Below are 24,904 nucleotides of genomic sequence, written 5' to 3'. Positions count from 1 at the left end.
TGAAATGATCCTTATAAGGTCTACAAAAGTGTGTGGAGATCCAAGTTGTTGGACGACTTCTTGTTAAGAGTTATTGGCCTTATAAGGCGAAAAATTATGTTTTTAGCAGTTTTAAGCCAATATCTTGAAAACTATAATAGATAGAAATAAACTTTCAATTGCTGAAATGATCCTTATAATAAGTCCGACCAAAATCTTCTTTAGTCAAAATTGAAGTCTTCTTTGAGTCAAAATTGTCAGACAACTCCTTGTTTGAATTATTGCTCTTGAAAGGCAAAAATTTAACCAGATGAGCAATTCAGGCTCCTGGGAGCCTCTTGTTTGACACTTGAAATCATATAGATTGAAGTCAATGGTGATCCTTCATTAAGGAAAATCTAAAAGGTTTCTTTTTTAAATAACAAAGATGATTCATTCATAATAATAGGAATGAAAATCAGAAAATCAGGAGACAGAAATAACTATTTATAGAAGCCTAATGAAAAGACAGACATAAAAAAAATGAGAAAAAAAGATCTAAAAGCATTTGCAGACAATGTGGGAAAATCATGTGGTATGCTGGTATTGCCAGTACATTAACTTGTATTAGAAAAAATAAAACAAATACTGAGAAGTTTATAATATAATAAGAACTAATAATATAATATATCTTAGCAGTGTTTTCACTATTTTTTTCTCCTAAAAGGTCAAATATAAATTTGAACAGGACAAATTTATTAATTCTGAATTAAATGATATGTAATTTTTTCCACTTGAACCCGCCAGACAGGTGTTTGAATCATGCAAATTGGCTTCCAGACTGTTCCTAATGAAAACACTGCTTAGGGGAAATAGATGTACTGCTCACTAAGCATACCCTTGCTGTCCCTAGTCATTTGCAAATCTTGATACATGTACCCATGCTATTCCAAACTTTTAATGTTTCTGTTTAACACTCTCTGTAAATACCAATCGTATCACGATATAGAGATAAGAAAATAAATGAGTGACAGGTCTAAATTCCTCCCTCATTGATGTTTTATAACAAATATGAAGTGGCTGTGATTTGTAATTCCTCACAAAAATATTTGGAAATTTTTCTTTTTTTAGCTGGAGAATATTTAATTTACAAGTACATATGTACTTATTAAAACTCTATTACCCATGAGGTTGAAGTCAATTGGAATTAAAAATTTAATTCTACATTTGTTGTTTTTCAGGCGTTTGTGATGAGAAAGCTTTTGAGTGATCTATCCAAAGGAGAGATGTACTTGGGTTATGGTCTAGCATTAGTTGCTGCTATTTCTATTATGGAGTTTGGTCGGTCCATGATGTTTGCTGTCAGCTGGGTACTTAATTATAAAACAGGTTCGTATGATTTTTATATAGTTCTTGGTAGAGATTTCTCATACTTTGTAAGAAATAATTCCAAATCATCTTCCAAATATACAGAGGAAGATGTTTACAAAATGCTGGAATTTTTAATTGACAACATATTTGTCCAGTGTGGTGGACGTGTTTTTCAACAAACGGTCGACATTCCAATGGGAACAAATTGTGCTCCTTTACTTGCTGACCTATTCCTTCACTCTTATGAGGCTGACTTTATAGCTGATCTGATCAGAAAGAAAGAATATTGTTTGGCTAGACCCTTCAATCTCAGTTTCCGCTATATAGATGACGTATTATCTTTAAACAATCCTAATTTCGGGGATTCGATACATCGCATCTACCCAAAAGAACTTGAGATAAAGGATACTACAGACACTGTGAAGTCAGCCTCATATCTTGACCTACACTTAGAAATCGATGGTAAAGGAAAACTATTGACCGAACTTTACGACAAACGTGATGACTTTTCATTCAGAATTGTGAACTTTCCTTCCATCTTTGGCAACATCCCTTCGGCTCCTGTGTATAGAGTGTTCATATCACAACTCATACGCTATGCCAGAGCTTGCCGAAACTATGCAGACTTTTTGTGTCGTGCTAGAACTCTAACAAATGGGCTTCTGGAACAGGGTTATGTTTCTAGAAAAGCAGAGGACGCTTACCCTACCGGTGCACCTGGTCCATGCTCCCAGTTTTTAGTGAAGTCCGGGTTGCTCATTTGCTTTTGTTACTTTGTATGTGTGATTTTGGTTGCTTTGTGTTCTTTGTTGTGTGTGTCTGTTTTCCATGTCGGGTCTTTGTCCCTTGATTACATTCTTTTGATTACCGCTATAACCTTGGTTCCCTTGATTACTCTTTTTTAAATAGAGAAAATTGTATGATAGAAAATTATAATAAATCAATTTTGAGTTTAATAATAATAAGGTAGATTCAGATGGATTTGCTTTAAGTTATTTTTTTTTTCTATTTGATAAAATGAAATTTCAATTTTTAACATGCAAGCTTAAGTAAGCATGTTAATATTTTTTATTTTGTTGTTGACAGTAGAAAAGTGTTTCAAAAGAAGCCTTCAGATTGTCGATAACTTGAAAAATCTGAAATTTTAGGAAACCACAAGTCAGTGGTTGAAAAGTATTCTGCATATTTGAGATTTGTAACTCTTTAGTTACCTGTAATTACAGGTGTAAGAATGAGAGGAGGTGCCTTGAGTTTGTTATACAAGAAGATCCTAAGGCTGAGAGGACTGAAAGATAAAACCATAGGGGAGGTAATCATTAGTATACATGTACATTTATTAGAAACACCTAATAGGTCAGGTACATTAAATTTTAGCTGCAGTGTTGTACATGTATCCATTAATTGTGTTTGTCTGTCACATGTACATGGTGAATAAACTGAACTTCAGTCTGAAGATTCAGTTGTACTACTTATGCACCAACTTCAGTGTGAATATTCAGTTGTACTGTGTGTATACTTATGTCTAACTTATGTACCAACTTCAGTGTGAAGATTCAATTGTACTGTGTGCATACTTATGTCTCACTTATGCTCCAACTTCAGTGTGAAGATTCTGTTGTACTGTGTGTATACTTATGTCTAACTTATGCACCAAAGTGTGAAGATTCAATTGTACTGTGCATACTTATGTCTCACTTATGCACCAACTTCAGTGTGAAGATTCTGTTGTACTGTGTGCATACTTATGTCTCACTTATGCACCAACTTCAGTGTGAAGATTCAATTGTACTGTGTGCATACTTATGTCTCACTTATGCACCAACTTCAGTGTGAAGATTCTGTTGTACTGTGTGTATACTTATGTCTTAGTTATGTACCAACTTCCTATTTACCAACTACCTTCTTTTGAGTTTAATGGATTTACAATGCATCTGTGTTCAGTGAATACCACTGTTAAGTGTAGACCATATAGCATCATGAAAAAAAATCAGATTCTACTGAAAAGAAGATTGAATAATAACTATAATGTTAAATCATTTGGATCGTAGCAGATATCAGGAAAAAAACTGAATATTTAGAAAACTTATTGTTGTTGCTCTCCTTTAAAAAGTTATTCTGTGTACAATATGGATACACTTGTACTTCAAATATACAAGTATATAAGTATATTTTGGCCACAATGATACAATTTTTCTACTACAATATACTTTCAGGGTTGAAATGTTAGTCCTAATGTTTTAATTTGCATGTTTTTTATTATTCTTTTGCCTATTTTTAATATATTTTTTTAGCTTGTCAACATATGCAGTAATGATGGACAAAGACTTTTTGATGCCTGTGCTATTGGTCCTTTGCTGTTTGGTGGTCCAGTGGTCCTGATATATGGGACTATTTACTCTGCCTTTCTTATAGGTCCCTGGGCTCTAGTTGGAAGTGCAACATTTATAGGATTTTATCCTTTTATGGTTTGTATGAGAAAAACATATAAATTCAGGAGAATTCTTGCAGTTGGTAATGTTTGTTGTTACCTAAAAATGGTTTTAGTCCATATATAAGTTATTAAGTGTAAGTATTTGTAAAAATCAGGCAAAGTGAGAGAAATTAAATGTGCATGTCAAATACACACTGATCGGACAATAAAATATCACTCAAGGATGCTTTCTCTATTTGAAAAGACCATTATTTGATCTCTGCATCATTGGATTTGCTCAAAAATTTTTCAATAGAATCTTAGAAAAATGAGGTATTTGACAGAGTTATCTGCCCTTGAAATGTTCATTTTCAGTGCATTTCAATGAAATTGTAATTCATTGGTCCAGCATGATATGGAAAATCTTGTCTGTTTTGGAATTGGATTGTTACGGTGTATCCATCGATGCCATGAAAACTGATTTGTTCAATGTGTCATAGTTTTCCTTTCCTCTACCCCGGACTTGACTTTTTACGAGCAACTCGGCAGGTTTTTCTCGAAAAGCAGAGGACACTTACCCAACCAGTGCACCTGGCCCATGCTTCTAATTTTTAGTGGAGTCCGAGTTGCTCATTTGCTTTTGTTACTTTATGTGTATTATTTTAGTTACATGTACTATATGTTCTTTGTTGTGTATATCTGTTTTCCATATCTGGTCTTTGTCCCTGGATTACATTCTTTTGATTGTCGCTAGAACCTTGGTTCCCTTGAATACCCTGTCAAAATTTGAAAAAAAAATTGTTGACAGTAGTTCAAATTCACTCAAATACCATTAATTCTTTCCGCTTGCACTAAAAATAGATCAATAGAGGTCATGCAGAATTTAATAGGATATGGTTTTAACCTAAAAATGGAAACAAAAGTAGAGTCTCACAAGCACATACATTTAAGTAATAAAACAAATAATCGCTTGATTAAGGTTGCTATCATGATTTATCAACCCAAGAAAACATTATATTGACCAAGCTGTAGGTGAATATATCATTTTCTCGGGTTGATAAATAATGATAGCGACTTATATCAGCATCCTTAAATGTAAATTATCCTTACTTACTTTTGGATGCTTTCTATGGTAAATATTACAGTGCTATGAAATATCTTCTGTTTTTGTTGTCTTTCAGACATTAATCATGTCTTACGGTTGTAGAGATACAATATTGGTATCATCATTTTATTTCCAATTTCAGGCCTTTATATCAAAAATAACAACAATGCTGAGAAGAAAGTGTATAGCTATTACTGACAAAAGGGTAATTCTTAATTTGTTTAAGTTTTTTATAAGAATAAGACATGAGATGATACATGCATGTCAACCACCTACCAAATTCATTTTAATTTCTAAATTAGGAACAGGTACAGGCAACAAGACAGTGTTAGTTTGTCCTTTAATTGTTGCTCTGCATTACAAACTTTACCAAATATTTCAAGATAAGGCAACACATAATTTATACCCATTATTTTTTATTCATTGTTAAAGTATTTCATTTAAGCTAAACAATCTGAGAATAAAACAGATCTATTGACTTTTCACAGCAGAAATTGTCTTCTAAACTATCAATATACATATAAATTTTAAGGAGCCAATTGCACATGCATGGTGTTAAACTTCCTTATTTTCAATAGGTACAAAGAATGACAGAATTGTTAAACTGTATTAAACTTATCAAGATGTATGCATGGGAGAAACCTTTTGCAAAGAAAATAGCAGGTAATTTGTTGGGGATTTAAGGAGGTAGACCTAGGGTAAGGGACACAATTCTTAAAAACCATTGAAATGTTTGCATTGAGCATTTCACATCAATATTATGTAAGCATCTAATTAACTCAGATTGATTTTATTCTGCTTCAAACAAAAGCTTGAGAGGCTTTGGTGAAATTGAAATGATACAAACATATCACTGATTTCAAGAGTTATGTCCCTTACCCTAGGTCTACCACCTTAATTAGACCACAATTATCTCAGATTATCATCATCCTTAAAAAACATATTGAAGGCCAGACAAGTACTGCATGTTTATGTGTCATGTATTTTTGGCTTATGCAGGTACACCAATGTCTTAAATATGGGATGCAAAGTTATTTTATCGTGAAACTTAGGAAAAATGTTAAAATTAAGTATCTTTTTATTAGACTTGTAGTTACAACATGATGTAGTATTGCAGAGTAAGACATCATATTTTTCTAACTATAAACATAAACTTATTTATAACTTGTTTTGATTATGTATCTATTGATTGAAAGAGTAGTTAATTCATTTATATCAATGACTTATTTAGAGATAAGAGGAAATGAAAGAGGAATCTTGGAGAAGACAGCCTTTGTGCAGAGTGTTAGCCAGTCCATTGCTCCTATGGTACCAGTTTTGGCAGGTGTATTTGTTATCACTGCTCATGTCATGACAGGAAATGACATCACTGCAACACAGGTATATTTCAAACATTCACGAATACATCTCAATCTAACCAGTAAATTTGTAAAGTTTTTTTTGTATGTCTGTCTAAGATGGGACGTATTATGGTATAACGTTGTCCGTCTGTCCATCGTCCACACTTTGGACAATAACTCAAAAACACTTTCACCAACTTTTTATGAAACTTTGGTGAATTGTTCATATCTATTGAAGTAATCTCCCTTCTGATTTGTATAAATGTTAAATTTTACATTTCCATGTTATGAAGTTTTACTCTTTGAAAAAAGGTGGAAACGGCCAAGGAAATTTAATTCATTGAAAAATCGTTGAAAAGGGACCATTTGTTATGATGACCAACTAATAAATATAAAAGGTACTTGGTAACCTTGTCAGAAAAGTGTGTTTTGAACAAGATAGAAATGTATGGGTGAAAAATTAAGACATCAAACTTTGTTTAACTTAGGTAGCCATGGTAGTGCCAATTTTTTTGTTCATTTTTTATATATTTGTTTTTATGGGGGGAGGGTATTTGACAGGGCTCACAGTATTTCTAGTTCATCATAAAATTCATTAAAAGCATAAGGACAAGTCAAAAGGGCAACAGGCGTATCATGCGCTAAAAGCGCAACTCTTTATTAAAAGATTCAGACATTTGACAAATAAACCTTATTAATCTATTGTAAACATAGATGTTTTTATATATATATGATTTACTGGGTCAAATATTTCACATGGATGTAAATTTCACATATAAATGTCTTAAACAAATTAAACCTTTCAAAGTTAATTTCTTGGTTCTGAAGTTTTTGTCTCTCAAATAAAAAAAAATCATGTTTTAAGTCAGTACAAAAATGAAAACACTATAAAACCAAGAAATCTAATGAGCTGGCCTTAACTTAGTGAATTTTTACTCCAAATCAAAAATGTCCATTTATTTATTCTTTTTTATAATTGCATGATGTTTTATAAGCAGAGCTAAATTACAAATGATAAAAAGTTCATCAAGTAGAGGCTTTTACCTCTAGCATTATTTAAAAAAAAGAATTAACTAACCTTTTGTTTTTATATTTTTTATTTTCAGAAAATTGATAAAGTTTTCTAGTTCCATAACATATTGCAAAAGATAATGAATAAAAAATAAAATTCATTAAAAATTACACAAGTATATTATCCAATGATATCATCATTACCTCCCTTTAATGTTTATTGTATTGTAATTAAGATTTTGTATTGCAGGCGTTTACTCTCATTGCAGTGTTAAATGCAATGAGATTTTCTCTAGGGGTTATTCCCTTTGCCATCCGTGCTTTATCTGAGGTCAGGGTAACACTTGACCGGTGTAAGGTAAAAAGGTAGACGTGCTTTTTGTCTGCAATCTATGCTTCTGTTTTAGAAATTAGTGCATTTATTTGATATTGCAATAATTACTTATTATTAATGTCAAATTTTATAAGACTTACCATGTAATAAGTTAAATAATTAGATACAGTCATAAATTTATTTTTTTGGTTAAATTTTAATGATAAAAACACTATTGCAATACATTAAATGGCAATAATTTTTTATTTGACAGTAGCTACATTTGGGAAATCTTGATTTCTATAACAAGCATGGACATTTGTCATACTGAGTTGGTCTTTAGTTTATATGCATGATTCTTATTTTAGATAACAATAAAAATCTTAATACGTTCTGAGAGCACTTTAAAAAAATTCAGTTTTGGATGAAGAAAAAATTAACCCATGTACATGTATATCTTTTGTCATTTATCCCTTATCATTTAATTTTGGGTTAGTCTGTCTGTTTTGCACTGCAGGTAATGGCAGAATTCAGGCTAGAGCATGTCTCATATTACCATTAAAACTAAAAGTAAACATAGCTATGAACATCTTGTTCTTAGCCTTAATCATTTTTTTCTTGACAAAAAATTTATTTTTACAGGTATTTGTGCTGTTTGCAGTTTTCAATAATATGAGAAATTTTCTCGCAGCCCTTCCACATATCACTGAACAGCTTGTCAGTGCTTATGTCTCACAGAGCAGATTAAGGGTAAAATGACAAATCCTGTTTAGTTTGAATCAGTGGTACATGTTGTCTATCTCAGGCATGAAATATTAGTTCTCTTTTTTTTTAATTTCAAGCTTTGCAAGTTTCATTAATGTTTTCATTAAACCTGTGTTCTTTTTCTAACAAATTCCAAAGATTGTTCCAAATTTTATTATTCTGTGCTAAAAATAGTATCCCCAATTTTGCCAATCTCACTAAAAATGGTTACATGTTTTTACATTTTAAAATTATGGCATAATGCAGTTTTTTACATGTATTACTGCAATTTTTTAAGTATATTGCATCATTCACAGTAATAAAATCATGTATTGCAATAACTTCTGAATTTACATTTTTTTAAATTGGATTTGTTGGTATACCAACTTCATAGTAAATATAATGACAAATTGTCAGATTACAAGAGAACTGATTATTAGCTGCCATATTATCACTACTCTACCTTTTTGTAGGCTCTTGTTCTAGTAGCTGTGTTCAATGCTATGAGACATCCCCTGGCTGGTCTACCTATTATTGTTAGTTCTCTGGTCAATTTTAAAGTATCCATGGAACGTATGAGGGTAATTTGGTTGCTATACGTGTATATTTTGTTGTTTTCAGATGTCTAGATTAGTGATTTGCCAGGGGTTGAAAATGCCTCAAGCCTGATGCTCAGGACAAGTTGCTTTTTTTTTTGGCTTGCATTATTTGTTTTTGCAAATAGTGGAAGTCTTGTAATTATAGACATAAGACATGTTTTTACTTGTTTGCTGATGTTTTGTTTTATACTCATTAGGGAAAACTTTAAAGTGTGAAATGGAGGAGTGTAAGAATCACTCTTTATGACAAAATTCTATATTTTAGAAACTTGTCCTTGGTAAATATAATATTTGAAAGCCTTGACTTGAGTCTACAAAAATAAGTTTCAACCCCTGTATACACTTTGAGATGTAAACCTTCTTCTCAGTTGTCTGGTACATTGAAGAATTGTAATCTACACACAGTACCTTAGTCTTACTAAGAATTAACCCATTTACAGTCTTATCACCATTATGTTTTAAAACATTCCAACTTGCACCAGTTCTTATCAGCCAAATTTATTTTAACCTGATCACTTTAAAGACAAGAAATTCTTTTCAGTTGAGACTGTATATATTGACAACTATTTCTACCTTAGAAATGCCAAAATGAACACAAAAGAGGAATTTGATATGGATATCTGTTTCACTGAAAAACCTTCTTTATATAAATCTAATTAGAAAATGCAAAAAATGTGTTTAGATTGTTTCATAATTGGTAAAATCGACAATTCATCATTACAAAATTTAGACTTTTCTTGTCTCATAAGTTTAGATCTTATTTAACTTTTATAACAAAATAATAATAATAATAATATATACATTCTTAAATTTTGAATTCTTTTATGTTTTCCTGCATTGTTCACTGGATTCGTGGTTGGAATTTTTAGTGTGTGCTATTTGTGGCTTCATGTATTCTTTTCATCAACTTTGTGAACAGATGGGAATCTTCCTGTTTCATTTTGTATAGTGAGATGTCTGACTTTGAGTAAATTTAGCTTACTGTAGTTCACATAGATTTTTCTTGGTATATTGTATACTTAAGTGTCACAGTACACCAGTCATATTGGCTTTGTTTGCCAACTTGTCCCTTTCCCTTTACTCCACTAAGTGTATGTTTATGATTAGTGATAACGGGCATACTTTTAGACAATGTTTGACATTCAGTCATGTTTTTGGGCTTTTTTTTTCACCAACAATATTTTGGCCTAATTCATAGATTTAAACAACTTGTCTTGAAATGGTTTAAACAAGCATGTTGAATTGTATTTGAACTACCCGGAAATGTTTTTTTTTTTACTCTGTTGATTAGAGGCTAAAAACTGCAGACTATTACTGGAAGAACAATGAAAATTGATAAATACACTGATGTTATACTGTGCTATTGACTTTTTTACAATTGGAGCTATTGTTATTATTGTAGTGTAACAACCTGAAATTAAATCCTCTTGTCTGTTGTAGAAAATTCAAGATTTTCTAAGTGCACTCTCTTATATTGCTCATCTTTTAACTTATATTTTATATGTGACATCTCTTAGTGTTAGCTCTTTAAAACAAATGAAAAATATTTCCATTATATTTCTGCCCTGCTAACAAAGGGCTAGACTTAGGTTTTTTTTTTATCAATTTTTTCATCCACCTTGTTGCCTAATCAGAAATATATTTCAAGACATTTTCTTGATTTTGAAAAAATATGATGTTTTCATCAAGTCAAAAAGGGAAACTACGGGACCAGAATCATTTGATCAAAAGTGCCTGTTTTATTCATGGATCTGTCCACAAATTGTTGAAAGTAGGGAGTATTTATAAAGTCTTTAAAGAGCTAAGTGTCGACATTTTGAATATTAATTTTAACATTTCTATAGACAGTGTCAACCATTTACTTACTGGTTTATGTATAAACCATTTATATACTTAAAATTATGCATGGGAGGGCCATTTTGGCAATTGAAAAAAAAATGATACTCTTTACCCTCCAAAGTAAGCTAGTAAATTAATATTAGTAATGGAAATTTTATACTAAAGTTAAAATAGCTGAATTGAATCTTTCAATACCATGTAAAGTGTTATATTATAAAGTTGCCAAAAGAATTCCCTTAGAAAGGTACCAGTTTTGCAGATTGCACCCATGGTAATATGCAGCTAGATCCAGTTTAGTAAATGGTTGACATTAGCTATGCTTTCTTCTGTATATTCTCACTATGTTTTAGGAAACACTAGCACACATCATAAATCCTTAAGCACTAGCCAATTTTATCTGTAAGCACACTTTTGTTGACATATAGACTTATTTTATAACTCTCATCACTAATGAGTAAATGTTATAGGCTATGTTAGACCAGTCTGAAATAAAGGCTTGAGAGTCACTGTTTAGGTCAGTCTCAACTCATATTGGATCATAGGTTTATTAGTTTCTGTTAAAAGATTTAGCAAAATCACATTTTTGGCTTATGGGAGAAGAGCAGAATCTGTTTGTCAGGTTGATTAAAATCCCATTTTTGGTTCCTAAAAGTAACCTGTGATAAGTTATTTTCATGTTAGAAGATAAAGATCCCACATTGATGATTGTGATTGGTTCAAGCAATCACATGACAAATTTCAAATGTATGGCCTTGTATGAGAATGTGCTAGATTATCCAGAAAATATAAATGAACATTAGAAGTGGCAAATCTTATATACAGGTCTACAAGGGTTATGGGTTGGTAACATAATATTGTCTGATTGTCATAATTAGCTAATAGTGTTTGACATTTTGGTGGTAGTAATCATTCATCCTCCTCACAGCACAAAGTACCTTATATAACTTAATAGTCCTTTCTGACTCCCTTAGGCCTTTGTGCTAGTAGCCGTCAACAAGACAATGCAAAGAAGCGTTGCCCAAGCAGCTAAGCTGGTCCGTACATTGTCAGAATTAGCTGTTGTAGGTTGGAGAATAAAGGTATGAATCCTTTGGGAGTTTGTGTGATAAGAGTCAATGGATGCCAAAATTTCTTCCAACTGTTATTGTAAAACATTGGTCAAATTTTTAAAAAAAATGAAAAAGGAATATTCTAAAAAAGATAAATGCTTTAATTTAGGTATTCCCACATAGCTTGTTTGGAATTATAGCTATGATACTACAATTAGTTTTCTTTGGAAAAGCAAAAAGGTTTTTGATACCTGGGCCTAGTCATTGTGTTAATTGTTTTTAGGGGTTTTCCTCTCCGTGATACACATTTTGTAGATATGACACTGTCTTTATATCAATTTTAGACACATCGGTGTCTGCTTGGTATCATCGTAACATGTTGAACTTTGCCTAATTGTCTATCCACACGAAGCTGTATCCCTATTAAAGCCCATAAGGTTAAGGTCAATATCTTAGTGTAAACTTTGGCACATAGGCAAGGTACTTCTTAGATCTCCACAGCTATTTGAAATATTGACCATATACTTGGTATATATGTTAGCCAGCATGAGGTTTGCTCAGATATGTAGGTCAAAGGTCATGGTCATAAACATTTGTGTACCCTATGTCACGTAGAAAAATCAATGATATAGATTCTTTTTTCTTGCATTGCAGTATCTTTAAACATTGTCTAATGGAAGTATGCCTCATGCATGTAGTACAAGTTCTGAGATTATTTGTTACCATGTGATTTTTGGTATCAGGTTTGATCCAAAGTGACTACATGTTTTGATATGCATTTGTTCATTCTGTTGTTGCATTCTTTCTTTTTATTTGTTTTATTTATTTACTAATCTCTAATAGCCCTGTATACACATTTTAGCTTGTTTATTTTTACTGCCATAATTGGCATAAATGAATGGTCCTACTATTAAGAAATATTTCTGATAACAAGATAAAGCATTCTAATTTATCAAGAAAGGTTAAGTAATAAAGTAGTATATGTGCCTTATGTTTGAATATATTTATTGTATATATTTGAAATTCAAAGTCCTTCTTACTTTTCATTCTTAAAAATATTAAAATATTTTTTCTGAAAATAGATGAATTTGATATTTTCACAATTAAAATCAAAATGATATTTTCTACTATGCAACTTCTTCAAATATAGGAGAATTCAATATCTGATAATTTAATAGACTTGGTCTATTTTTAGAGTGTTTTATTAATGGAAGAGATCAAGGAGTTTCCCTCAAAGATTAATAACCCTAATCACATGGTTGTGATGAAGAATGCTTCCTTTACCTGGGATATGGATAGAAAAGATATTGAAGATGTTCAAGGAGGACGGACAGACATAGAAATCAAAGGTGTGTGCGAGTAGCTAGACAATTATTCCATATTTTATTGTTCTTGACAACGTTTTATTAAAACATCTAACAAAGATCACTTTTCCTATTTCTTCAACTTCTTCAACGCAATCTGATAGGTTGATAATTTTAGTTTGGCTCAGTTCATAAAAATCTTCTCTACACTGAGATTTTGACTAGATATGATATTCGCCTACCTTTAATCTTGTTTTATTCATATATAATTAAAAAACTGTCTTTGAAACCCCCTTTATTGATCAGTAACCTATTTTAAAATACTTCTACATTTTTGTTTTGCCAATTTCATATTATACTTAAACATTAATATTTATTTGATTTGCCAGAGATTTCTGTGTTTATTTTTTTTATTAGTAGTGCATTATATGTAAACTGGTCGTGTATATTCACTTCAACTGTCTAATGTAATTATGACCTGTCTAATGTGACTATGATGATGGTCACTTTTGACAAGTTTGACAGTAGTGCTTGTTGTAAATTGCTTAGTCATATTTGTTTTTATCAGTCCATGTTGCGAATGGAAAAGGTACTTCTAGCTACCATAATGTTGAAAAACAAAAGCTTCAAGATGACACTGATGATAATCAGACTACTTCAACTCTTGGTACCACTTTGGATGATATCACTTTTACACTGGAAAGGGTAATGTCACATTAGCAGTTATTATTTTTTAGATCAATTTAAAAGTAAAGAAGAAAGTATAGGGTTCTAAGCTCACACTATAATGTCTTCTATGATAATGTTTTTCAAATAATAGATGCAAAAGATTAGATATTTATACATTGTAGTTACATATTCCAGTAATGGATTTTTCTGCTCCTAGATATTTTAGATATTTGGTATTTCACATGTTTATGATGTACCATGTCCAAGTTCCTTAATGGTTGAGTTCGGGTATAACATTTTGTTACTATTGATTTTTTAGTGTACAAAATTAAGAAAACTTTATTGTATTAAAATGATCTAAGAAAAACCCAACTTTTTTTGTATGTAAAGTTTAGAGTTTGTATTTTTGTAAGTTGGTTTGTATAGAAAGGACATATGGTACCAGTTACTTCTTTGTGGCTCTCAGTTTATAATCTTATTTATTGTAGGGGAAGATAATTGGTGTTTGTGGCAGTGTCGGAAGTGGGAAAAGCTCATTTATATCCAGTATTTTAGGCAGGGTAAGTCTGTTTTGGGCTCTGTGATATCTCAGTCTGAGCTCTATCAAATATTTTTAAGCTAATTAATTTAGAGTTTCAAATATACAAGTTTTATGTCCTACAACAATTATTAATTGTAGACCTGTTAATTTTTTTTTCAGAAACCAAATAATATTCTTAAATTTACAGTACTGGTACATGTAGCAGTCAAACTTACCTTGATACAGATACTAACTAATTTGAAAGTCCCACATACGTAGTGGGATAACTGAGATTTTAATGTCAGTGTGTTTGGTTTAAATTGTTCCAAAATTCAAAATTTTTGCCGTTATCTGGGATTACCTCACTGCTATGAAACTTGTTATGTTTGGAAATAATTGAATTTGTTTATGAAACCTAAGTGTCTAATTTATGCCAGTACATTATATACATGGTACTGTGGGAGAATTATTATTTGTTGGGTGTCAATTTGTGTGGTTTTCATGGATTGGTCTAACCACAAATTTCAATTTTCAACAAAATTTAAAATTCACTGAAAACTTTGAGGTTGTACTGAAATCCAAAAATTCTAAATTGGATGAATTAGGGCAATTTTAAGAAACCATGAAAACATATGCATAATGTGTAATGAGTATGTATCACCTTCAAAATATATGTTTTAGAGAGAGTCCATGCAAAAACCAGGCTGTGGTTGGCACATGACAAATTTTGTTTTCAAAAAAAATTTCATCTATTTCATATCCCAAATTCATCCTGTCTCAAAGTTGAATGTTTGTTTATGATTAACAGCAGTGGTTGATTTTCTGTTCTATTCAACATACATATGATATATCTATTTAATTGGAAATTCAATGGGATAAAATTTATCCTGTGCCACCCATACCATAGAATCGGCCAGATTTTTACCTGGACAGCTTCTTAATCAAATTGTAAAGTTCCTTTTACCACTGATTTGGAAAAAAACTGGGCTTAATATTAGATATATGTCTATTTGTTTTAGATGAACCTAGTGTCAGGAAGAGTTGGTGTCAGTGGAACTTTTGCCTATGTTTCCCAGCAAGCCTGGATAATGAATGCTACAGTGAAGGAAAATATCCTCTTTGGCCAGTTATATGTAGAAGCTAAGTAAGATAATGAAAACATTCAAGGTTAACAAACATGTATGGGTAAATTGACCCCTTATCATTGTAAAAATTGATGTTGAGTCTAAGCAAACTTTTATTTTGTGACTTAATTCTTAATTGCTTCCATTAACAAATTTTCTCACTGCACAGTTTGGTAATCATTAGTCTCAATTGTCAGTTTTTTTTATATTTTACAATACCAGGAAGTGAATTATTGTAGCAATTTGGCATGAAATACAATTGTCTGTGCCTATGATGACCCATGTAATTTCTTGAAATTCTTAATAAAAAAGTTTTATTTTCTTATGTTCTTGAAGATTGTGTGGCATAAATACTTCATTAATTCATTCACAGTTCTAAATTGTTTACTGTCAATTTCATAACCTCTTGTATTTACATTGGATTTTGCCAATATCCCCTCTCCTGTTGTTCCTGGTGTCACATTCCTGATTATTGCGAGGATTTTTTGAAAATAAAAGGTACATGTAGCTATTTTGTACAAAGAGATATTCTTTATGTTATAGGTACAATGCAGTTATAGAGGCTTGTTGTCTCCAGGAAGATATGCAATCTTTTGTATCTGGCAGTGACACTGAGGTAATTTGTGTTTTTATGAAAAGGTATACTGATAAATAAAATCGGAATAAGTTACACAACATTGTCAGATAGATAAATGTAAAGTATACAGGTTATGTGTAAGGTACAACTACTTGTAACATGTCAAGTCAGTTGTGTTCAGACATGCCCTACACCTGTATTCTAAATATCAAGTACCATTCTTTGTAAGAATCAGGTAATGGATGGCAAATAACTTGCCTAATTAAGTCATTGTTTGCCTGAAATTTATTCAGTACATTTAGAAAACAACAAAAAGTTATTTAAATTTATCCTGAAGCATCTGTGACAGAAATTTTTTGACTGCTTTAATACATAGGGAAAAAGTCTGGAAAAATTTTCCTGCCTTTTTTTCGTAGTGCATTTCAACTAAACTTGACGATTCAACATCTAAGAAGACACACTTTACAAACACTTTTATTGTTATTTCTGACAGTTATGAAGTATAATTACTTGGATAATGCAATAAAATATCTGCATTTCATTTTTTTTTTTCCCCACACCTTATACACATTTTGCCTGATTTTTATACAGAGAAGTACTTAATGAAGAATTTAACATGATGTCAGAATCCATTTATCGGGGTAAACGACACATTGAATTTTCCATATTTCATTTATTCTAATGTCACATGAAAAGTTCTTCCTACCACTGCCCATTTTCTATCAAATATTTAGTTTTTACAATATTCTATATCACTTTGCATGTATCGAGCAACAAATAAGCTGTATGTTGTTGAGCAGGGTCTCTGTGTCAACTCATTTTTATGCCCCATTCTCATTGAAAAATTAAAAATAATATTTGTTGTAAATATTAGATAGGAGAAAGAGGTGTTAACTTAAGTGGAGGTCAGAAACAGAGGATAAGTTTAGCCAGAGCCCTCTATGCTGACAGAGATGTGTATTTACTTGACGATCCTTTATCAGCGGTAGATATCCATGTAGGACGGCACATATTTACTGAGTATCTCACCAAGGCACTGAAAGGGAAGACTGTTATATTTGTCACTCATCAGTTACAGGTATTTTATGTAATGTGCCATTGAATCTGAATATTGACAATATAATATGAGAAAGTTATCTACTATAATTAAATTTTCAGTATGGTTTAAAAGGCAAACTCAGTTGCCAGTATTATATTTCTATATTTTAAATGGCAAAAAAAGCAATGAGACAGACATACAAATGTACATGTATTTGCATTTATGGTACTGTAAAAGCATATTTTCTGAGAATTTCTGTGTAGGTATATGTATTTATCCAACGACTAAGAATTTAGTATTTTCCCTTTTACACAATTATTTTTTTTTTACATTATCATATGTCTACAAAAAAACTTTTTCAGCAACAAAACAAGAATATGAACTTTAGCAATATTTTATTTTAATGACAAAACATTGAATATCTTTTAGGTCCTTTTGTATTCAATTTTTTCTTCTTCAAAAATCATTATAATTATTTCAAACATTTTGGTTTCAGTACTTAAGTCAGTGTGATGGCATCTTAGTGTTGTCAGATGGTAGAATCATAGAGCGAGGAAAACATGATGAACTAATGACCAAAAATGGAGAATATGCCAACCTAATTACAACATACTACACTCAGGAAGAGGAGATGGAAGAAGGTATGAGGTTGATTTGGGATGGTTTGATATGAAGTGTATATTGGGAAGCTTTGTATGTGGCTGATATAAGAAATTTTGGTACAAGGTTGATATTTGAAAGTTTGGTATGAGGTTGATATTTGAAAGTTTGGTTTCAGGTTGATATTAGGAAGTTTGGTACAAGGTTGATATTTGGAAGTTTGGTATGAGTTTGATATATGGAAGCTTGGTATGAGGTTGATATTAGGAAGTTTGGTATGAGGTTGATATATGGAAGCTTGGTATGAGTTTGATATATGGAAGTTTGGTATGAGGTTGATATTAGGAAGTTTGGTATTAGGTTGATATTAGAAAGTTTGGTATGAGGTTGATATATGGAAGCTTGGTATGAGGTTGATATTAGGAAGTTTGGTATGAGGTTGATATTTGGAAGTTTGGTATGAGGTTGATATTTGGAAGTTTGGTATGAGGTAGATATTTGGAAGCTTGGTATGAGGTTGATATTAGGAAGTTTGGTATGAGGTAGATATTTGGAAGCTTGGTATGAGGTTGATATTAGGAAGTTTGATATGAGGTTGATATTAGGAAGTTTGGTATGAGGTAGATATTTGGAAGCTTGGTATGAGGTTGATATTAGGAAGTTTGGTATGAGGTTGATATATGGAAGTTTGGTATGAGGTTGATATTAGAAAGTTTGGTATAAGGTAGATATTTGGAAGCTTGGTATGAGGTTGATATTAGAAAGTTTGGTATGAGGTTGATATATGGAAGTTTGGTATGAGGTTGATATATGGAAGTTTGGTATGAGGTTGATATTTGGAAGTTTGGTATGAGGTTGATATATGGAAGTTTGGTATGAGGTTGATATATGGAAGCTTGGTATGAGGTTGATGTATGGAAGCTTGGTATGAGGTTAATAATAGGAAGTTTGGTATGAGGTAGATATTTGGAAGCTTGGTATGAGGTTGATATTTGGAAGTTTGGTATGAGGTTGATATTTGGAAGTTTGGTATGAGGTTGATATATGGAAGCTTGGTATGAGGTAGCTATGAGATTAGTGTGTGATGATGATTTAGTAAAAAATTATTACACCCTACTGTACTTTACTAAAAAAATGCACTCAAAGTTCTCTTTGGGTTAAATACAGTAAATTTAGAAATTTTTCCAATGTTTTTATGATTGCAAAAAATGGGACCAGTAGGCAATTGCAGTCCTGAAAACTCACATTTGGTCAGTGTTTCTGATGTGTTAATGCATTGCTTTCCTTCAACACAGATTTTATAAATTGATTTGGGCACTAGTAGAAAAAACTACTAGTGTGTTTTGTATTATATCTTCATTAGCAGAAATAGAGATTCCAATCCCAGGATCACCTCAACCAGTTGCATCAACCCGACAACGAACATTCTCAAGCACATCTCAGAGATCAAGATCTGGGTCCCATAGACCAGCTCTTCATCAACAGACTAGTGTTGTGTCAGGGTCTAGTGAAACGGAGGATCGTAAACAAGCTGGTATGTTTATTGCCATTAAAGAATCATGCAGAGGAAGAGGAATACTTTGTTTGGAATTCAAATAAACTGTAGGGATCAATTTCATTACTTCCCTAATTTGTGGTAATACTATTACTGGTATTTGTATTAAAAAAAAATATGTGTGTTGATATAAAAATTTTGACTTATCACTTTTCTTTTATATGCATGATTCTTAAGTGAGGAGGTATTTGATATTTTGGTATAAGGAAGTTGCTACCTATAGTACAGGTTCAACTACAAATCATGGAGGTGAAAATTCCTTTTTTCCCTCTCTCCTTTATTGGTGTTATTTCATCTAGTATGGCCCATTGGTGATTAAAAAGTCAATAAAAGTAATGTAGATGGTCAGGAAACTGAAGAAAAATTTTGACTTGTTACATAGGGATCTGTAATGAAAAAAAAAAGACAGATAAGATACATATGTCATTAGAACTAAACTATTAGGACCAATTTATCTCTGTCCTAACCTTGGATAAAACTTATATTAGCATTATTAAAAAAAAATGAAGTGTATCTTTCTTTTACCATGATAAAAGCACAATACAGTGAAACTTCTCCAAACTGGACCCTCAGAAAACCATTCTTCCCTTCAAACTGGCCGTTTTCAAAAGTTCTGGCCGATATACTTTAAAACCTGTGTGTTTTGTCTTCAATAGACCGGCCACCCCCTGAAACCATACATCAGCCGGTTTTTCACAGTTTTAGTTGCATATTTTAAGTAAAACCTCCTCTCAATTTCGGCGACCCGGTTATTGTTCCCCTGTAATAAATGTGTCAACTAAACTAAAATGGTTACATAATATTATGCTATTAATAATTCATTCACTGACTGGTTTGCATTTCATCAGTGGACGATGATAATTGAAGGGGACAGTAGTTTAGACAACAAATTTAATCCAGATATTGCATTTTGTCACTGGTTGGCTGTTAATTGGTGTGTACACACGTCAGGCAACCAGGGTCATTTAATAGTACGATCTTTAAGATCTTTTAACTGTCAATTAATGTGACCTGTATCCAAGTCAAAACAACATAGGGGTGAAATTATTAGACTATGTTGATAGGTGATTTACGACAACAATACAAATAATTAATTACCATCAATAGTCCTTTGATCTTTAATACACATTCTTTCTAAACCGTGAACATTATTTTGTTGGCAGTACCGTTTTTAAAATCAAATCATTTACAAATGATGCAAGCTTTGAAATGTAATAAAAGGCCAAAAGTTTTGAATTGGCATTAAACATGTCTCGATCAACAAACTAACAAGGTGTAGGGTTAGAGAACACATTAATGGAAACAGCTCTTAGAATGCATTGCTATTTTTCCCAAAACCGGCCACCCCGATAAACCCGCAATTTTTTCTTGTCCCAGTGATGGCCAGTTTGGAGAAGTTTCACTGTATAATCTATACAATTAATATGATTAGAACATAGTCACAATTCAGCAACTCATGTCTTTCCTTTAATTACAATTCATCTTTAAAAAAAAACCAGACGTTTCAAGGTACTAAATATTTTATCCATTGTCATTATATTTTTTTAGGAAAATTGATGGTAGCAGAGGAGATAGGTAAAGGTCAGGTGACCTTCAGAACTTACTGGGATTACATCCAGGCAGCAGGAGGGATTATCATCTCAGGTTGTACAATTCTGATGTTTATTCTGAACATTGGTATACAAACAGCAAGCAGCTGGTGGTTATCATACTGGCTTGATCAAGGTGGTGGGGTAAGTTTGTGGATGATTAGAGCAAGGAACAGGATATCCAATATTGGGGCACTAACTAGACAAAAAATACTCAACGAAAAAACCACGAATAAACAATATTAAACTAAAAGAAAACATAGATTAGGTGCACAAGTACGTTTAGCATTTTCTGCTTTTCTGGAAACATGACCAGAATTGCTCGTATGATATCAAATCTAGGTTAATACAAAAGAAAAAAGATTAATTGATTGGTAACCTGTTGTTAACATACATTAGCAGATATTTTATTTATTTGAGGATTATTTGATCATTGTGATTTGTGATGGCGTAGGTTTGTTGGTTTTCTTGTTTGAGTGTATTTTGTCATTGTTTTCAATAGTTCTCTCAATTGAAATTTACATAATGAATTTAAACAAGGCAATGCATATTAAGGTAATTGTAACAAGTTGTTGAGCATAGAATAGAATGAAATCTACTATTTCCACCATTTTATTGATTGTTGGTATAAAAATGAACAACCGTAATTCAGTAATGTTCCTCCATTTGCTGCAATTGATGATAATATACAAAAACAAATATAGCAATGCATATACGCTGGTGAAACCATCATGCAAAATGGAGTATAATCGTGATAATTTGAAAAATCATCATCATTAAGGCAATTCTTTGGACAAATTTGTAAATTTGATTGTTGCCAAAGAACTTAATGAAAGCTTAAGATTATCACGGTGCATGTGGCAGTGAAGAAATTCTTTTTTCTAATAAATAGTTTTGCATATTGATTTTTCTTTATAGAATATTACCATCCAGGCAGCAAACCAGACAAATTCAACTAATGTGACGACTGTCACTAGATATAGTAAGAACATTCGTGATAATCCTCAGATGGATTTTTATGTGACAGTATATGGATTAAGTGTTGTAGGTATCGTCTTCCTAATGCTGATGAGAGCTGTTGTTTTTATGAAGGTATATGAACTTACTGTTTATCATATTTCTAATTCATAATACTATGTCAATCTTAATACAAATACAATGTTTCTATACAATTTTTTTAATCTTCGTAACTTCTATTTATCTTCCAAATATATGTATCACATTAATTTTAACTTTTCAAAAAATTCAGATGTTTTCATATTCTTTTATAGTCAGTACTTTAAATAAAGGATCTTTATTTCTTGTTAACTTATATCTTAAAGTTGTTTTTTAACTTAAGAATCATACAGAAAACAGTTTTGTGTTCAAATGCAAGTTAAAAAAGACATGTAATGGAGGAGAGGAAATAAACACCAAACTTATATGTTAGTATAGGGTATGTAAGTCATGCGACCCCGTGATTTCACGAGAAAGGGTCCTAGCCTGCCATTCAAAAGCATGGAGATAAGTCCTTTAGAGAGCTTTGAGTTCATTGTTATGGGCAAAACATCTTTTTGTGTAAAAAATGACACATATCTATTTCAACATGATAAAGGTATTTAGAAAAAGTATAAAATAGAAGATTTTGCATTTTATACAGTGTTTTGAGTACCTGGAAGTTAAATGCAGATCGGTCTTCGGTTTTCAATACATTCTACATAGGAAATTCAAGTAAAGAAAATGAAACTAGAACGAGACTTGCATACCGTATTCAGCGATGAAAGAATTTCCACTGAACTTTTATCACAATATAAATGTGACTAACTCTGTTTCAATTTCAGGTGACACTTCATGCTTCCAGTAAAATGCATGACAATATCTTCTCTAAGATATTAGCATGTCCAATGAAATTTTTTGACACAACTCCTGTGGGGAGAATTATCAACAGATTTGCAGCTGATATGGATGAAAGTAAGTTAAAATGGTTTGGGATATACTAAATTTGAATTACAATTTATGTTTGTATGTTATTGTTTTTATGATTTGTGCACAACACATGCTGCAAAATATGAAGTAACTAGTCCCAAGGCAATTATGTTAGCACAAAATGTCTATGTTTAGTGGATGAATTTCTTGCCAAATCACAGGAAATATATTTTAAAGGTCATATTATGTATTTTTTAATAAAACTAATATATAAAGTTTGTGAATAATTTTTTTTCTCTATCAAATATTCTCTTAAGTAATTATTTCTCTTCATTTTGTTTAACAAAAACATGAAACAAGACAGTAACTCAAAGTTATTAACACATTGAACATGTCTTTTAAAATGAAGTAAGAAGTACAATTTTGTTGTTTATTACATTTGATATGTGTATTTTTTTGCATTTCAGTTGATGTGAGACTTCCCGGAAATATGGAGATTTTCCTACAGAACATATTGATGATTATTTTTGCCCTCATCAGCATATCATATGTATCACAGTGGTTTCTTATTGCCTTGGTGCCATTATTGTGCTTCTTTGTCTTATTAAATATGCTTTTCACATCCAGTATACGGCAGCTGAAGAGATTGGATTCCACAACAAGGTCACCTCTATTGAGCCATGTTCAGGCTTCTGTCCAAGGAATATCAACTATACATGCTTTTGGAAAATCTAATGAATTTGTGGACAGGTAAGTTCAAATTATTGTTAGTTTTTTTAAGTTTTCTAATAATTCTTGACATTGATTGTAGATGTGGATACTTGAAAGCATTTTATTTACCACAACAAAGATATTCATCACTCATAAAGTTCTATGTTTATTACTGTGATTGAAATATATGGTGTATCCATTTCTAATAAGGGAAACAACCTCCATCTGTTTTCTTCCTTTTTCATCAGATTTGATCTTCAACTAGCAGTACAGCAGGTGTTAATTGCTCAACCTTCTAGAACACTAGGGTTGACCCCAAGTTTTAGTTGACTCAGTTTTTGTAATTTTTTATCCTTTGTCTCATGCAGTTCATTTTCAGTCAGATGTCTTCCTGGTGTTTCCAGCATTATTTATTTTCTAACCTGTTCTCCCTTTTTATCTTCCATATTCTACTTTTCCGTGTAATATGTTGAGTGTTTTCTTTTTTTTTTTTTAAATTTCAATTCAAATTTTCGGAGCACAAGAAATGTTAAAGATTTTTTTATAGGTTGTAATAATGTATATGTGATAACAAAATATAGAATGAAGGAAAATTCAATAAAATTGTTTTTAGTCCTGTTACATCTACCTGTACTTTCCTTATAATGTAATTTTTATTATATTTCAGATTTCATCAGCTAATTGACACCAATACTGTTCCATATTTTCTGTTTTGTTCCTCTAATCGTTGGTTAGCGATACGCCTGGACATCATAAGTGTGATAGTTATTGGTATAACGGGACTATTGGTCATCATCAATTATGAAAATATGACTCCAGCTATGGCTGGTATGGCACTAGCCTTTGCTATTCAGGTAAAAAATATTTATTTTGTATTTTTGTTTTAAAAAAATAATTTCTTACTTTCTGCAAGATAATTCATATTCAGTAGCCATTCAAAGAATTCAAAAAGATAGAAATTTTGACTTTTGGGAGGTGTCTTGCAGTTGGTGATTTTGTTATCTTTTTAAAAGTGAACCATCCTGATGTTGGTTAGAAATTAAAGTCGTCTTGAATAAAAAAAAAACACTGTGATATATATATGTATTTTTCAAGATTAGTTTAAAGAAAGTTTTTATTTCTTCATTGTTACAAACAAATTGCGGTGATGCTTTCATAGTAAAGCAGTCAGAGAAAAACTAGAATATTAAAAAAAAAAAAAAATTATGAAAATACTCATGGAAATAAGTTAATACAGAATTTAAAATACATATACTAATCTGAAGGAGTCTGCTATTCAGTCAGTCAGCATTTAAAGGAGACCTGACACAAAAAATTATTTTTTCAATTTTGGGTTTATTTGATTTATTACACCTAATATGTATCATAGAAACTCCCCAGTAGTTACTTACGTCATTTAATTGAAGATAAATTGATTCAAAATCGACGATGACCCAAGCCATATGAATTTTAATTAGCCATGTGGTCACATGAACATGTTACGTCATTGGTTCTCAATTGGTAGATTGAGTGGTTAAAATGTGATTTTTTTCTGCATTTTTTACATGATTTCTACAACTGAGAATAAAAATA

The 24,904-nt window shown here is 31.5% G+C and overlaps 1 protein-coding gene across 5 annotated transcripts in view; it reads left to right on the top strand.

Moving 5' to 3' along the window:
* LOC148624846 (ATP-binding cassette sub-family C member 5-like) overlaps nucleotides 1-24,904 on the top strand; it is a 49,547-nt gene that overhangs the window by 8,329 nt on the left and 16,314 nt on the right. For 2 of the 5 annotated variants that reach the window (XR_015919790.1, XM_088567844.1), the window contains exons 6-25: nucleotides 1,200-1,347; nucleotides 2,553-2,638; nucleotides 3,621-3,794; nucleotides 4,987-5,049; nucleotides 5,423-5,507; nucleotides 6,076-6,224; nucleotides 7,446-7,553; nucleotides 12,935-13,088; nucleotides 13,612-13,748; nucleotides 14,201-14,272; nucleotides 15,252-15,376; nucleotides 15,900-15,972; nucleotides 16,808-17,011; nucleotides 17,469-17,613; nucleotides 18,936-19,106; nucleotides 20,676-20,860; nucleotides 21,635-21,808; nucleotides 22,537-22,666; nucleotides 23,089-23,371; nucleotides 24,000-24,186. Coding sequence is in view for 4 of the 5 variants with exons in the window: in XM_088567844.1 (XP_088423970.1) it covers nucleotides 1,200-1,347; nucleotides 2,553-2,638; nucleotides 3,621-3,794; nucleotides 4,987-5,049; nucleotides 5,423-5,507; nucleotides 6,076-6,224; nucleotides 7,446-7,553; nucleotides 12,935-13,088; nucleotides 13,612-13,748; nucleotides 14,201-14,272; nucleotides 15,252-15,376; nucleotides 15,900-15,972; nucleotides 16,808-17,011; nucleotides 17,469-17,613; nucleotides 18,936-19,106; nucleotides 20,676-20,860; nucleotides 21,635-21,808; nucleotides 22,537-22,666; nucleotides 23,089-23,371; nucleotides 24,000-24,186 (2,853 nt within the window). In the remaining variant the exon portion in view is untranslated. Of the gene's footprint in view, nucleotides 1-1,199; nucleotides 1,348-2,552; nucleotides 2,639-3,620; nucleotides 3,795-4,986; nucleotides 5,050-5,422; nucleotides 5,508-6,075; nucleotides 6,225-7,445; nucleotides 7,554-11,661; nucleotides 11,770-12,934; nucleotides 13,089-13,611; nucleotides 13,749-14,200; nucleotides 14,273-15,251; nucleotides 15,377-15,899; nucleotides 15,973-16,807; nucleotides 17,012-17,468; nucleotides 17,614-18,935; nucleotides 19,107-20,675; nucleotides 20,861-21,634; nucleotides 21,809-22,536; nucleotides 22,667-23,088; nucleotides 23,372-23,999; nucleotides 24,187-24,904 lie in introns of all 5 variants that reach the window. The other 3 variants (XM_088567845.1, XM_088567846.1, XM_088567847.1) reach the window with 3 other exon arrangements.

The sequence above is a fragment of the Perna viridis genome, chromosome 2, assembly GCF_037379345.1.
Source record: "Perna viridis isolate PV_CMFRI_1.1 ecotype Kerala chromosome 2, ASM3737934v1, whole genome shotgun sequence".
In the NCBI taxonomy this organism is placed as follows: Eukaryota; Metazoa; Mollusca; class Bivalvia; order Mytilida; family Mytilidae; genus Perna; species Perna viridis.
Note: the sequence above shows the minus strand (reverse complement) of the source record. Positions and strands in the feature narration are given on the sequence as shown.